Source organism: Polypterus senegalus, chromosome 1, assembly GCF_016835505.1.
Source record: "Polypterus senegalus isolate Bchr_013 chromosome 1, ASM1683550v1, whole genome shotgun sequence".
Taxonomy (NCBI): Eukaryota; Metazoa; Chordata; class Cladistia; order Polypteriformes; family Polypteridae; genus Polypterus; species Polypterus senegalus.
The window spans coordinates 197,967,657-197,983,303 of NC_053154.1; the positions used below are offsets into that span (position 1 = coordinate 197,967,657).

The following is a 15,647-nucleotide window of genomic DNA, read 5'->3' on the forward strand; positions in this document are numbered from 1 at the left end:
TGCAAGTCAGATCAGGAAAAAGGGGAAGAAGTACTTTATATGAAAAATGATTAAAAGGGAAAACAAGCCAAAATATGCAGAAGTAAACACTGGCAAATGTAGAAGAATAGTTGATTTCTGTAGCTGTATGCAGACCAATTGATGATTATCTTCCTACAGAGACCTACAGCAAAGGAACTTCTTAAGCACAAGTTCATAACCCGGTACACCAAGAAAACGCCTTTCCTGACAGAATTAATTGACCGGTACAGACGGTGGAAGTCGGAAGGTCATGGGGATGAATCCAGCTCAGATGATTCAGATATGTATGTGCTTCTGTCTTTCTAAGCAATTTTTAAAAAGTGCAGTTGTTAGTATTGGGTTAGACGCATTTGAATTCATGTTTATATATATATATATATATATATATATATATATAATACACACATACATACAATATTCATATTTTTTTATAGAGCAAAGTCAAGGATTTCACATCATTAAGCACCCCCCATTTCATACTAAATTTTGCATGTCAGCAAACATAATAGGTTACCATATGAACTGAGGATATACAGGTAGATAATATGTAGACAAACCTTGAATGCGTGTGTTTTGAAAGACGTAATTAACTGCCACTGTTAACAATTTAAGAAAGGTGTTAAATGGCTGAGCTGGAAGTTTACCTTTAGTTATTTGCTTTCATTTATATCACTTTCTACACTCTCTGCTAAAATGATCAATTAACAAAAGTCATTGGCTAAATATTTTAAGCAATCAAGACTAGAGATGAGAGGGAAAACAACTAATGAATAAAGCTGCATTATAGTGTCACTTTTTTCTGTGCACGTTTTTTCACTCCATTCCTGTGGTTTTGAGACTTTTGAAAGGCTTTAATACTCTTTCACGTCTCTAAAAAAAGCATTTTGGAACACAGTTGACATTAGCTGTGTTTAAATGCAGGCACTGATACATGCCAGGCTTTATGAAAGGTTTTAGTTTGTCATAAAATGTAACTTCTACACAAAAAATACTGCAGTCACCAATTTCAAACCACTTGCTGGATGGCTGCTCTGTGGTACCCATTAAAAGCCCAGAGTCTGCGGTGCATCTGGATTTAACAAAACATAACAACATTATATTCACTAAGTCCACTTCACGGTCATGGTAGGTCCAACAATTCCCAACAGCATCATGAACAAAATTAGGAGCCAACAATGGACAGGTTGTCTGTGAATCACAGGACCCACTCGTGCTCCATACCCACACTCGCAGGGGACTTGATTTTGAATTGCCACTTAATAGTTAATTAGACTTTCCATAGCCATCATTGATAGAGAGCCATTTTTGAATTACTCAGCTGCAACTTTTATTCATGGTGTTATATACTGTTCACATTTGTAAACTCATTTTAACATGCTTATGATTTTAGTGTAGTTCAAAGAGCTGTATAAGAAAGTAAATAATAAACATAGAAAGGAAAAAGAATACAAGTACCAGATGTTGCTTACTTTAGTGGCACACTATCTTGCATCTTCTGTTTTGTGTACTGACTTCATAGCCAAGATGCTACTTTGGAATTTCTGTCTGATTTGCTTTTGTTCAGTGTTTTGTACTTGTATTGTTTTGCACTTAACCAGTAGTAACCAAGCGTCAAACCTTATGCCACACTTTCTCAATGCAAATTATATTCAAGTAATATAGGAAAGCGTTGAAGGTAATTCCTTTCACCCAGTTGAGTTGTTGGGAGCCAGTGCCTGCACCAGCAGTACCCAGTGTAAGTTTGGGCCAGGGACTGGATCAGGCAGCAGTCCTTCAAAGGTCGCAGTCTCACACCCCCACTCATTCATACTGGGGCAGTTCATTGTTGTTAGTTACCCTAACCTTCGAGACCTGAGAGGAAACCCAAGGTACCTAGTGACGAACCCATGCCACCATGGGAAGAATACTCACAATTCATACAGGCAGTGCTGGAGCAGAGATTCATGTGAATCGATTAGTTTAATGCCTTTTTCAGGATGTGCCATCAGAGGGTCAGAAGATGTGTGGTGGTGGGGCTTAAGCTTTGAATTTAAAGTTTTTAAGGTCTGCATTGTAACCAGAAGAAATAATTAGTCTGTCAGTCATTTTCCAACCTGCTATATCCTAACACATGGTCATTGGGGTGTCTGCTGGAGCCAATCCCAGCCAGCACAGGGTGCAAGGTAGGAGCAAACCCCAGGCAGGGCACACACACACACACATACCAACAACAACATTTATTTATATAGCACATTTCCATACAAAAAGTAGCTCAAAGTGCTTTACATAATGAAGAAAAGAAAAATAAAAGACAAAATAAGAAATTAAAATAAGACAACATTAGTTAACATGGAAAAGGAGTAAGGTCCGATGGCCAGGGTGGACAGAAAAAACAAAAAAAACGTCCAGACGGCTGAAGAAAAAAATAAAATCTGCAGGGGTTCCAGGGCACGGGACCACCCAGTCCCCTCTGGGCATTCCACCTAACATAAATTAAATTGTCCTCTTTGTAGTTAGGGTTCTCACGGACGGACTTGATGATGATGATGGTCATGCAGACTTCTGTTTGGAATTGTTGGAACATCACGGTGCTTTGAGTAGATGTGCCACCGCCAAAAAGACACCAGAAAAAGAAACAGAAGAGAGAGTAGGCGTCAGTACAGATTTTAGACCCACCATGAATAGTTATTATAATGAGTTGGAGATATAGAGTATCAGGATTAAGTTAAAGTGAAGTTAGGAGAAGGCCATGTTAAAGTAATGTGTTTTCAGCAGTGCTTTAAAGTGCTCTACTGTATTAGCCAGGCGAATTCCTATTGGCAGGGTATTCCAGATTTTAGGTGCATAACAGCAGAAGGCTGCCTCACTGCTTCTTTTAAGTTTAGCTTTTGGAATTCTAAGGAGACACTCATTTGAGGATCTGAGGTTACGATTTGGAATATAAGGTGTCAGACATTCCGATATATAAGATGGAGCGAGATTATTTAAGGCTTTATAAACCATAAGCAGAATTTTAAAGTCAATCCTGAATGACACAGGCAACCAGTGTAGCGACATCAGAACTGGAGAGATGTGCTCGGATTTTCTTTTTCTAGTTAGGATTCTAGCAGCTGCATTCTACACTCGTTGCACACCCACCAAGCACACACCAGGGACAATTTAGGATCGCCAGTGCACCTAACCTGCATGTCTGTGGACTGTGGGATGAAACCAACGCAGACACGGGTCTCCTTACTGTGAGGCAGCAGCGCTACCACTGCGCCACCGTGCCGCCCCAAGAAAGAATTAACATTTTAATATTTTTTTCATATCTACATGACTCATTTTCTGGTGCATTATACACAGTCAAAGTCATGCATAGCATAACATAAAATCAATATCTATGAAGAATAACATCATAATGAGGACATTTCAGGGTGGGTATAATTTGTTTTCAGTAAGGTGAGAGCACCTAATAAATGCTGTTGCCTGGGTCCTTCTGTCCAACAAAACGAAAAGTAAGGTTTTTTGAGTTTTTATTGTTGTTATCACTGTTTTCTGAGCCCCTTCTAAGAGCCATGCTTTATTACATGTAGGGATGGAGATGGAGATGACAGAGATCAGTGTCCAATGTGGACCTTTCCAACTGTTCGGCCAAACACTTTAAACAAGCTGCAGAATGTCATTTCACTTCCAAACTCACAAAAGGTAAGCTCATATGCCACTTGTGTGTCACCTGCTTATTTATTATGCAGTAGTTGTCTTAAAAATACTAAGTTAGAAATCATTTATCCACTTGCCTTCTCACCATTTTACCCAACTGAGGGCAAAACAGAGGGACTATCTATTTTGACAACAACCAGCACATACCATAAAAAGCATCTTTTTACTAACTCTAATGTGTGTATATATTTGTCTGAGTTTTTACGCTAAATGCCTTATCTTGCTAAGCCGACCCTATGTCCCCCACCACAGCGGTTCTCTCTCTAACCCCTCTAAGCCTTGTTCTTGGGAACTCATCATTCTTGTTAGTTTTCATTTTAAGTGAACTACTCGTTGACTCTTCAGCAACTTTTAACTATAGAGAGCATGCATAAAAATGAGAAAGTGAATTGAGTTGACAGCTGACAAACTTTGCTGCTGTTGGTTTTTTTTAATAATGTGCAACACAATTGTAAAGTATAAAATTTCTGGGCAACAGTTTTGTCAACAACATCAACTCATGCATGCTGGTAACAGACACCATTCTGCATGCCCTAGGATACTGTCCTTCATATCCAGAGGCCAAACCAGCTAGCAAAAGAGTGAAACAAGGACATGTTCCCCCTTCTTTCTTGTTAATAAAGAATATTCTGTGCTTTGTTAGTCTTGACTCCTCATAGCTGTCATCTGTTCTGTACAAGTTCATGAGAATGGTTGAAGATTTGGAAGTTTCTTTAACACACACAGCGTTTACGCTCTGTGCCAGGAGTACAACCACTTGAAACGCGTCTGCTATCTGCTTGTTTTGTTTACCTGTGAGTAACGGCAAACCGCACACCCCATGTACAAAATCTAACTGCTTTATTTACAAAAAATGATGCCCAGTATGGGACGTAGTCACACCAAAGTAGTTTTAAGAGAGGAGGAGTGTGACACGGGATTGTTCAGTAACTGTAGTCATTCTAACAGTCTAACTTAACATGATTGGTCAGTTTATATGATGATCATCATGATTCATGGCCAGCATCTGACACCCAGTCATTTACACAGAAGTATTGGGCAAGAAGATGGAGCAGTATATCCGTTAGTAAGTCCGAGAGGAGTGTGAGGCAGAGCAACACCTGCCAGTCTTGATAATCATTTCCATGTTATTTAGGAAACTGTTTCTTCACTGATTTAAAAACTTGCAGTGAAAACAAGTTGTCATTTCAAATGGACCAGATTAAAGTATTTAAATTTAGAATTGTTTTTTTTAGGGTGTAAAAAGATATTTTTAAACTTCTTCTGGTAAGTGATTTGATGTGGTTTTTCTATTACAGAATGCAGATGCAGTGAAGAGGCAGCCCAAATCACAGTGTCTGTCTGCTCTGATAACACCAATGTTCAGGGAGGTAGGTTTTTTTATTTTAATTATTTTATGATTGTCAATGTGGATAATTGTAGAAGTGGGTTTACAATCGGTATAGGCCATTAAAGTCATATTAGACATATTTGAACCTTTTTCATGCCAGCTAATTTAAAGATGCATCATTTTGATGTCTCTGCTCTGATGGCTGGGACCCCACTAAACATGAAGACAGATGTCGAGTGTGGCCAACCTCATATTGCACTTTCAGATGAAACTAATGCTGATTACTGAGATGGAGATCCGTATTCCTTTCATTTTGCACAACAAGAAAGCATTTGCAGTGTTGTGATAGATCTGAGCAGTTGTATTGCTCGGAGTGCATCATCCATCCATGCGCACAGTTTGAGCTTCACTCAGATGTCTGTCTCTTCCATCATCCTGGAGAGCAAGTGTTTTTTTTTCAGTGCAGCCTTCTGGCTGAAATGCTCCCAGTGTTCATGTAATGTACATTTGTCAGAATTACATAGATTTGGATTTAAAAGTAGTCCAGGTAGGTCTCGGGTTACTCCAGTTCCACAGAAATACATACAGGTGCATCTCAATAAATTAGAATATCATCGAAAAATTAATTTATTTCAGTAATTCAGTTCAAAAAGTCAAACTCCTATATTATATAGGTTCATTTCAAACAGAGTGATATATATTTCAAGCGTTTATTGCTTTTCATTTTGCTGATTATGTCTTATAGCTAATGAAAACCCAAAAATCAGTATCTCAGAAAACTAGAATATTGTCAAAAAGGTCAATATTGTACACTACACTCAACTAATTAACCCAAAACACCTGCAAAGATGTCCTGACCCTTTAAATGGTCTTTCAGTCTGGTTCAGTAGGCCACACAATCATAGGGAAGACTGCTGATTTGACACTTGTCCAGAAGACAGTCATTGACACCCTCCACAAGGAAGGTAAGCCACAAAAGGTAATTGCTAAAGAAGCTGGCTGTTCACAGAGTGCTGTATCCAAGTATATTAATGAACAGTTGAGTGGAAGGAAAAAATGCACAAGCTACAACTGTCGCAATCCTTGTGTCAAGCCTCTCTTGAACCAGAGACATCAGAAGCGTCTTACCTGGGGCCAAGGAGAAAACAGACTTAACTGTTGCTCATTGGTCCAAAGTCATCTTTTCAGATGAAAGTAAATTTTGCATTTCATTTGGAACTCAAGCTCCCAGAGTCTGGAGGAAGAGTGGAGAAGCATAGAAACCAAGTTGCTTGAGGTCCAGTGTGAAGTTTTCCATAGTCAGTGATGATTTGGGGAGCTATGTCAGCAGTTGGTGTTGATCCACTGTGTTTTATCAAGTCCAAAGTCAGTGCTGTTGTCTACCAGGAAATTTTAGAGCACTTCATGCTTCCCTCTGCTGAAAATCTTTATGGAGATGCTGATTTAATTTTCCAGCAGGACACGGTACCTGTCCACACTGCAAAAAGTACCAATACCTGGTTTAATGACCATGGTATCACTGTGCTTGATTGACCAGTAAACTGGCCTGACCTAAACCCCTTAGAGAATCTAAGGGGTATTGTCAAGAGGAAGATGAGACACACCAGACCCAACAATGCAGATGAGATGAAGGCCGCTATCAAAGCATCCTGGGCTTCCATAACACCCCAGCAGGGCCACAGGCTGATCGCCTCCATGCCACGCCGCACTGATGCAGTAATTCATGCAAAAGGAGCCCCGACCAAGTAATGAGTGTGTACATGGGCATACTTTACAATAGGCCAACGTTTCTGTATTAAAAATCTTTTTATTGGTTATATTCTTACGGAATATTCTAATTTTCTGAGATACTGAATTTTGAGTTCTCATTACCTGTAAGCCATAATCGGCAAAATAAAAAGAAGTAAATTCTTGATATATATCACTCTGTGTGTAATGAATTTATACAATATATGAGTTTCACTTTTTGAATCGAATTACTGATATAAATGAACTTTTCAATGATATTCTAATTTATTGAGATGCACCTGTATAAAACCCTAATTTTTTTTCTACATTTTATTTATTAGTCACTTTTTTTCTTATTTTACTTACAAGTAAAGCAAACTAGTTTTGACACAGGAGAATATGTAGCAGCCATCACACATTTCACACTGTTATTGTTGTTACTCCTGCTTTGGTCCACACATCCCCGAATGTAACTGGCAGCACGTTCAGTAAGATCCATGACAGGTAAGCAGCTCGATCTGCGACTGTCCATTTAACTGAGTAAAGGCAGATTCTGTTGCTTATAATTCCCAGCATCCTAAGTATGCAGCTTTGCTGCCTTGGGAAGTTGAGCTGCAGGGATGGGAGGTGACAGTCTCAGTGATCATTCAGCAAACACTAAATTCTCTGCTGAAGGATCAGTCATCAGTCAGTGGTGGCATTATGTCTTCTCCAACTCTGTCATTATTGAATGCCAGGATGTTTAAGCATAAGGTCAATATACGGAATGTAAAGTGCCATGCAAAAGTTTGGATACCCTGGCCAAATGACATATTTTGTGGACATTTGAGGTAAAAATAGTAAATGCAACTCTGGCAGCAAATAAACTAAAACAGTGGCATGGCATGAACAGTTACAGCTTTTTTTTGATGAGCTGGAGAAAGACAAAAACGAGTAAACGTGGTGTTTAGAAAAGTATGGCTACCATTTTAGTTGCAAGGTCTCAGAACTTCTGTCATTAGCTTGGTCTGGCTTAGCTTGTTAGGTTTTAGTCTGGTCAAGTATTGTCAGCCAATGACCATTCCAGAGCCTAGTAAATTCTTTTGAAATATTGTGCAACACTCAACAGCAGTCATGGACTCTTCTAAGCTGAGGATCTGAAAATTAAAGTAACTGATGCCTACAAAGCAAGCTAAGGTTATAAAAAGATATCCCAGTGCTTCCGGCTAGCAAATTCAACAGTCTGAAATGTCAGTGAGAAATGCCAGTTATGTGGTACCATGAAACCCCGATATGACTGCAAAGGACCAGCAGGCAGATTTAGCTGAGAAAGCCGTGGCGGTGTCCTCTACTGTTCAGCACTGCTTACATGGACCATGGCCTTGATGGAGAAGTCATCCAAAGGAAACCTTACCAGCAATCTCCTCGCAAAAAAGGCAGAGGACAGTCAGACAGACAAACAAATGGAGTTAAACTTGAACACTTTGGCCACAACCAAAAAAGGTTTGTTGGGAGAGAAAAAAAGAAGCATCATTTGAAGACCTCCTTCCCAGCTGTTAAGCACGATCATGGTGGATCTGCTATGGTTTGGGGTGGTATGGCAGCTAGTGGCACAGGGAAGAATGGATCAAGAAATTCTCAAGGAAATCAGTGGCTTCTACAACAAGACAATGATTTAAAACACACTTCTGCTTTTACTATGAAGTACCTCAGGTTTGGGAGTGGCCCCTGCAGGCCCCAGACTTGAACATCATTGAAAATCTGTGGGTAGATCTGTGCACTGGAGACGGCCCAAGGGTCTCTCACAGCTGGAAGTGCCCCGCAAGGAACAATGCAGAGAAACGGCCAAAATAAGAATACGGACTCCTCGCTGGTGACAAAGATTGTCTGCAAGCTGTGCTTTTTACCAAAGGGGGTGTTAAGTACTGACTCGGTAAGGTGCCCAAACTACTGCAGATGCCACATTTATGCTCTTATGCCCTAATTCATAAAGTACAGCTTACCTGTTCTTGAACATTTTCATTAACAAATGCCACCGTTTTAGTTCGCCTTGCTCTCAACTTTGTATTTACCATTTTTTTTACTTCAGATTTCAACAAAATATATCATTTGCTCCAGGGGTTGTCCAAATGTTTTTGATCGGTGTGCGTCACCAGCGAGTCATTTTATTAATAGACTGAAATGTTTTTCTGTCAAATAAATAACAGTAACAGACATCATCAGGGCAAGTTTTAACTGGCATACCGAATCAGGTTACAAACGTCAACAGGAATGAAACTTGTTAATAACGAAAGGGGGGTGTGCATCTGCGGTGGGAAACGTAACCATTATAGCATTCTGAAGCTCCAGACGTCTGGTCTTTCTTCTTAGCTAAAAGAAAAACGACAAGCAAGCGGCAGCAGCTTGGGGGTGATAGAAGAGCTGGAGAATGCGTTTAACTTGGCGGAGGAATCGTGCCCCGGGATCTCCGACCGCCTAGTGACGCACTTGATGGAGCGGGTGCGGAGGTGAGTGCTGTTGACCTTCTTCAGCCTGGCTTGGTCACTTTATATCAACTGGTAGATACCTGTACTGCATTTTTTGTTTTAATCCTGCTTTGCCATTAGGATCTTCTGCAGGCAGGATAGCCCTGTGGTCAAGAGTTTTCAATTGTACCCCATCTTTATAATAAAAATGTACTTGGAAAACATAGCAAAGTCAACAGGGCTGCTTCAGTAATTACACTGGAGATTGAATGTCCTTTAGTTGGGGTCTGTACTTGTTCACCCAGTGCCTCAGATTATTGTCACATTAAGTCTTGGGTTTGGGTTTTGTTTATTAATTTAAAACTACTAAATGCGTAATTAGAACTCACTTGTTGGTCGCTATCAGGATCAAGCGTCAAAAATTAGATGTGAGGTTTAATTGAACTTTTAAAGGAAGAAATGAAAAAGGGCAATACAGAGGTTGCACCCACATACTTAAAAATAAATAAATAAATTATACAGTTAGGTCCATAAATATTTGGACAGAGACAACTTTTTCCTAATTTTGGTTCTGTACATTACCACAATGAATTTTAAATGAAACAACTCAGATGCAGTTGAAGTGCAGACTTTCAGCTTTAATTCAGTGGGTTGAACAAAAAGATTGCATAAAAATGTGAGGCAACTAAAGCATTTTTTTTTAACACAATCTCTTTATTTCAGGGGCTTTAAAAGTAATTGGACAATTGACTCAAAGGCTATTTCATGGGCAGGTGTGGGCAAGTCCGTCGTTATGTCATTAGCAGATAAAAGGCCTGGAGTTGATTTGAGGTGTGGTGCCTGCATGTGGAAGATTTTGCTGTGAACAGACAACATGCGGTCAAAGGAGCTCTCCATGAAGGTGAAAGAAGCCATCCTTAAGCTGCGAAAACAGAAAAAACCCATCCGAGAAATTGCTACAATATTACAAGTGGCAAAATCTACAGTTTGGTGCATCCTGAGAAAGAAAGCAAGCACTGGTGAACTCAGTAATGCAAAAAGACCTGGATGTCCACGGAAGACAACAGTGGTGGATGATCGCAGAATAATTTCCGTGGTGAAGAGAAACCCCTTCACAACAGCCAACCAAGTGAACAACACTCTCCAGGGGGTTGGTGTATCGATATCCAAGTCTATCATAAAGAGAAGACTGCATGAAAGTAAATACAGAGGGTGCACTGCAAGGTGCAAGCCACTCATAAGCCTCAAGAATAGAAAGGCTAGATTGGACTTTGCTAAAGAACATCTAAAAAAGCCAGCACAGTTCTGGAAAAACATTCTTTGGACAGATGAAACCAAGATCAACCTCTACCAGAATGATGGCAAGAAAAAAGTATGGAGAAGGCGTGGAACAGCTCTTTATCCAAAGCATACCACATCATCTGTAAAACACGGTGGAGGCAGTGTGATGGCTTGGGCGTGCATGGCTGCCAGTGGCACTGGGACACTAGTGTTTATTGATGATGTGACACAGGACAGAAGCAGCCGAATGAATTCTGAGGTGTTCAGAGACATACTGTCTGCTCAAATCCAGCTAAATGCAGTCAAACTGATTGGGCAGCATTTCATGATACAGATGGACAATGACCCAAAACATACAGCCAAAGCAACCCAGGAGTTTATTAAAGCAAAGAAGTGGAAAATTCTTGAATGGCCAAGTCAGTCACCTGATCTTAACCCTATTGAGCATGCATTTCACTTGTTGAAGACTAAACTTCGGACAGAAAGGCCCACAAACAAACAGCAACTGAAAGCCGCTGCAGTAAAGGCCTGGCAGAGCATTAAAAAGGAGGAAACCCAGCATCTGGTGATGTCCATGAGTTCAAGACTTCAGGCTGTCATTGCCAGCAAAGGGTTTTCAACCAAGTATTAGAAATGAACATTTTATTTTCAGTTATTTAATTTGTCCAATTACTTTTGAGCCCCTGAAATAAAGGGATTGTGTTAAAAAATTACTTTAGTTGCCTCACATTTTTATGCAATCTTTTTGTTCAACCCACTGAATTAAAGCTGAAAGTCTGCACTTCAACTGCATCTGAGTTGTTTCATTTAAAATTCATTGTGGTAATGTACAGAACCAAAATTAGGAAAAAGTTGTCTCTGTCCAAATATTTATGGACCTAACTGTGTATACAGGGTGGGCAAAGCAGGTTTCCTATTGTTCATATGGAAACAGACATGCAGGGTGTGATTATTACAGCAGTTTAATTAACTTTATTAACTCAGAAAAATGTCACACCCTCATAAGTGCTCACATTGCCAGCTTGTGTACTCACAACTGTAAACCTACTTTTTCCCACCCTACATATAAAAAAAAACACACTACTACATTACCTGTCAAAAGCTTTAGACCCCCATTTTTTATTTATTTAATATTGAATGAGTGACCTGAAATAGATCATAGGTAAGTGGTAAACTGCCAGAGATTTAAAAAAAAAAAAAAGTTTAACTTACCATCCATCATCCAACCCGCTATATCCTAACCTCAGGGTCACGGGGGGTCTGCTGGAGCCAATCCCAGCCAACACAGGGCGCAAGGCAGGACACACACACACACACACACACACACACACACACACACGGGACAATTTAGAATCGTCAATGCACCTAACCAGCACGTCTTTGGACTGTTGGAGGAAACCCACGCAGACATGGGGAGAACGTCTTACAGCTTTTCTGCTGCAGTTGGAGTTCATGAAGTGTGGAGAGGTAACGCAAACAATTCCTACTTTGGCCGATTCGTTACAGACCCTCTGTTGTGTATAAAAGCGGTGTTGTGTTTCACCCTCTGAAGATTCTTTGGATAACATTACACTGTATATTGCAATCATAATAATAAAAGAAGACAGACAGTCCCTCATATCCCGTAAACATGTGTGTTTGGCCTTCAGAGAAATGGCAAAGAATGCCAAGGTGTCATTTCCCATCAAAGGGAAACTCGGGCAGGACTGTGTCTGGCAAACCCGACGCCACAACAGAATCAGAAGTTTCCAGGAGTCGCCAGCTTCAAACCTAACATTCCTGTTTCCAGTTGTTTATTTGTTGTATACTTTGACGTCAGAGTACATGGCGACTGGCAGTGGTTTGTGGCCCAGATAAGCTTCCTCTTCTTCTTTATTACTTTTTTTCTGCCATTGAACTGCAGCTTAAAGTGTTCTCATCATAGTTGAAAGTGACACCTGCGGACCTCGAGCAAGCAAGCTGCTGGTCTGAAAAAGTAAAAATAACACATTTTCTCCTTCATGCTTTTTCTCGGGATTTGCTTTCAGGTCATTGTCCTGAGTTTCATGTAGGAGGATATTTGGATTGGTCATCTGTCCATAGTCATGAATGGCGGGCTCAAAAACAGAAAAACAACGTATCTGAAAGAAGCCCAGAAGTCCTCATAAGGAAGCATGACATTCTCTTATTATTTGGTGCAATTTTTTCAGACAGAAGCATATGGCCTTGTCAAACAGCCATTAGAGTTAAACTGCATTCATAGGGAGGTGGGCAACGTCTTGGCATGGTGCGCTCAGCTGTGTTGCTTCACTATGGCTGTGTGTGAACTCACTAACAGAAGTGCCAGCCTCAGTGCTGCCCCCATTGACTGATGACGTGCTGTTTTCCAGTTCTGGTTTTAAACCCTAAATAACAGTGGCCATCACAAGCTGAACTGAATCAGGATGTGGTGTAAAAGTGACCGCTGAAAAATGTATTCTTGTACAGTAGCCCCCCCAGACCCCCATGTAAATGCACTCTTCACCGTAACAGCCATGTAAATGTGTGTTGCCTGACTGAACCGACTCTGCGTGTGTTCTTCTCTGCAGGTTCTCATTAAATGGAAACAGCACCCCCTCATCACGATGAAGCTACATTTTTGGCTTTTGTTGAGCTCTTCAGTTCACACTCCTGGAGACACAGGTGGACAGACCCCTCTCGAGTTGAGCGAGCTCCTCTGCCAGCATTCCTTCTGTAACATCTTTGCGGCGGGCACACTGAGCTCTGACCAGCGGCTCGTAGGACCTGCCTCATCCCTACCCCACCCTGCTGTGTGCAGAGCAGCTGCTCCTGGAGAGGCCTGTCATTCTTAGATCTTTTAATTATAATTTAAATATTTTTACATTTTTCTTTATTGAATGGAGGAAATTAAACATGTACCCAGACCATTAATTGTTTTGTACAGAAACTGTTGCTGGTATACAATTATGAACTATGGCATGGCAGCTTAGGAGATGCATCAATGTGCACACATGATGTGTCTGTGAAAAGCAAATCGTATTTTCTATGTGAAAAGAAACCTGCAAATCCGATGGCCCCCTGATCAGAAGTGGGCCGCTTCCCTCAAATGTGTATCTTCTGCAGTGAACAGTGGGAACCACAGCCTGCGCACTGCCAGTATCCACCGCCCCCTTCCCCAAAAAAGAGAAACGTCTGATGTCAAACCAAATAAAGTAACCATATTGTACTGTTTTAAGTCAGGTCTCGTCTTTATTTACTGCCATTACACAACACTACACGCACAGCCTCGCTCAGTCTTACACCAAACCTTCTCAGATCTGCTAACTCAATAAATAGAAATTTAAATTACGGAGCAAAGACGGTGACTCCAACTCCTCTTGAGGCAGAGGGTGGGGGGGTGGGCTTGGGGTCTTCTAGCTTATTTCTGATCAGCTCTTTTGGAAGAATTCTGACAAGAATCTGGAATTTAAATATCTTTATTAACGTCACACCAACATGCTAAAGATAATCCAGGCACGTAGTAGTTATAAAAAAACCAAAAAGGGGTACATGCGCTGACAATGGGGGACACTCCAGTCGTTTGGGCCGAGGGTCCTTTTAACCAGATAGCAGCAAACTGGCTGTGGCGTTAAGTTGGAGGACTTGTGCTGCCGGGGTCCTTAGTTAAGTCGCCAAGAGTGAACAGAATTGGTCATTTGAGAGCAGAAATATGGACAGTCGGGCTGACAAATCTCTTCTTTACTGCAAGGCCAACGGAGTTAAACTTGTTTTTGTCATTTTTAATATTCAAATATGGGTTAAGTTTTCCAGGAATGTCTACATGTATATGTAGTGTGGTGTTAAATAGATAGGCTAGGAATCTGTACATTTACTATTCTCCAATAATTCACTGATGTACTGCTTGTGGGGGCCATCAGCGCCTATTCAGGGTGCCAGGCAATCGCACATGGTTTGGTTTCTTTTAATTTGGGTGTTTCTTGAGATTTCTTTCTTTTGTTGGAAAAGCCAAATAGCCCCTCTGCACCATTAAGACCCTAATTTGAGGTTACTTGTGGTGTTTGTGCAATCAATCACTTTACATTAAGTCTTGAAAAATAAGTCAGTATTTTATTGGATGGCTTCCAGAAGATGGTAATATTAAAAGAAAAGGAAAAAAAGCTTAATGAAAAGCAGAGTATGGCTACCGATTAACATTGTGGCAATCTGGCAGATGGACGTGACACAGAGGGGTTGTCATAACATCACACCAACTACACGATGCATGTGAGCAGCGTCTCTGGTGTTTAATGTACAGGTACCAGCTGACAACCGCTGTAAAGTTCTAGAAAAGTAACGGCCGTCCCTCTGTAACACACACTCACGCTGTCTGTGCCCCCGCACTGAGGACTCTCTGCTGAGCTGCTTGCACACACTGTGGACCCGACAGATCTCTATGTGGTGGGAGATGTAACTTTACGGCTGCTGATGGGATGGAGGTAGAAAATTCCAAAACCTGGGAATCTCTTTTGGCACCAAAACCAAAAACAAAAATTCCCATGGTGCCTCCTGTGTCTAGTTTACAGATGAGGCCGCTGGGATTTCACATGTGCATTTGGAATATGCAACCGAAAGCTGCCACTGAAACAATTCGGAGATTCACACTCTTGCTCACTTTCATTTGACAGTTTCCCGTTTTGTTATATAAAATTTTTAAAATGCAGAGTCGATGTGATGCATGCATAGTGAATTTACTTACTTTCAATACATTTAAATGTTTGCTTGTACTTTCAAAACAGGCTCTGCTGAAGACTACCACAGAGGGCACACAAAGGGGGCCGGGCCCTTTCTAAAAGGGGCACAGAGCTTTTGCCAGCCTCTTATTGATTCTGCAACATAAAGAGGCTCCATGCAGGGGTCAAAGGCAAGATGGCGTGCTTGGCTCAGCGATGAGCAAAGAGGGCTGAGCATCACTTGGGTGCTTTAGGTGGCCCTGGTCACATTGTCGGCTCTGTGTTTTGTTTTCATTTATTTTAGTAAGTTAAGACGCAGTTGACAAATTTAATAAACCAACGGCAAGAGCAGCACCGACAACGAATCTGAACTGGAGTAAGTGGGACGGAGTAAGCTGGAGTCACCTTAGGCAGCGTATTACAACTGAAAGACAACAACCACACTAGAATTTATACACCAGAATAAGTTTAAAT

The 15,647-nt window shown here is 40.9% G+C and overlaps 1 protein-coding gene across 1 annotated transcript in view; it reads left to right on the plus strand.

The window, feature by feature from the left end:
* stk25b (serine/threonine kinase 25b) overlaps positions 1-13,699 on the plus strand; it is a 64,640-nt gene extending 50,941 nt beyond the window's left edge. The window contains exons 7-11 of the mRNA XM_039766545.1: positions 160-305; positions 3,576-3,687; positions 5,001-5,072; positions 9,110-9,246; positions 13,053-13,699. Coding sequence (XP_039622479.1) covers positions 160-305; positions 3,576-3,687; positions 5,001-5,072; positions 9,110-9,246; positions 13,053-13,092 — 507 coding nt within the window. The 3' untranslated portion in view covers positions 13,093-13,699. The remainder of the gene's footprint in view (positions 1-159; positions 306-3,575; positions 3,688-5,000; positions 5,073-9,109; positions 9,247-13,052) is intronic.
* Positions 13,700-15,647: the final 1,948 nt, after the last annotated feature.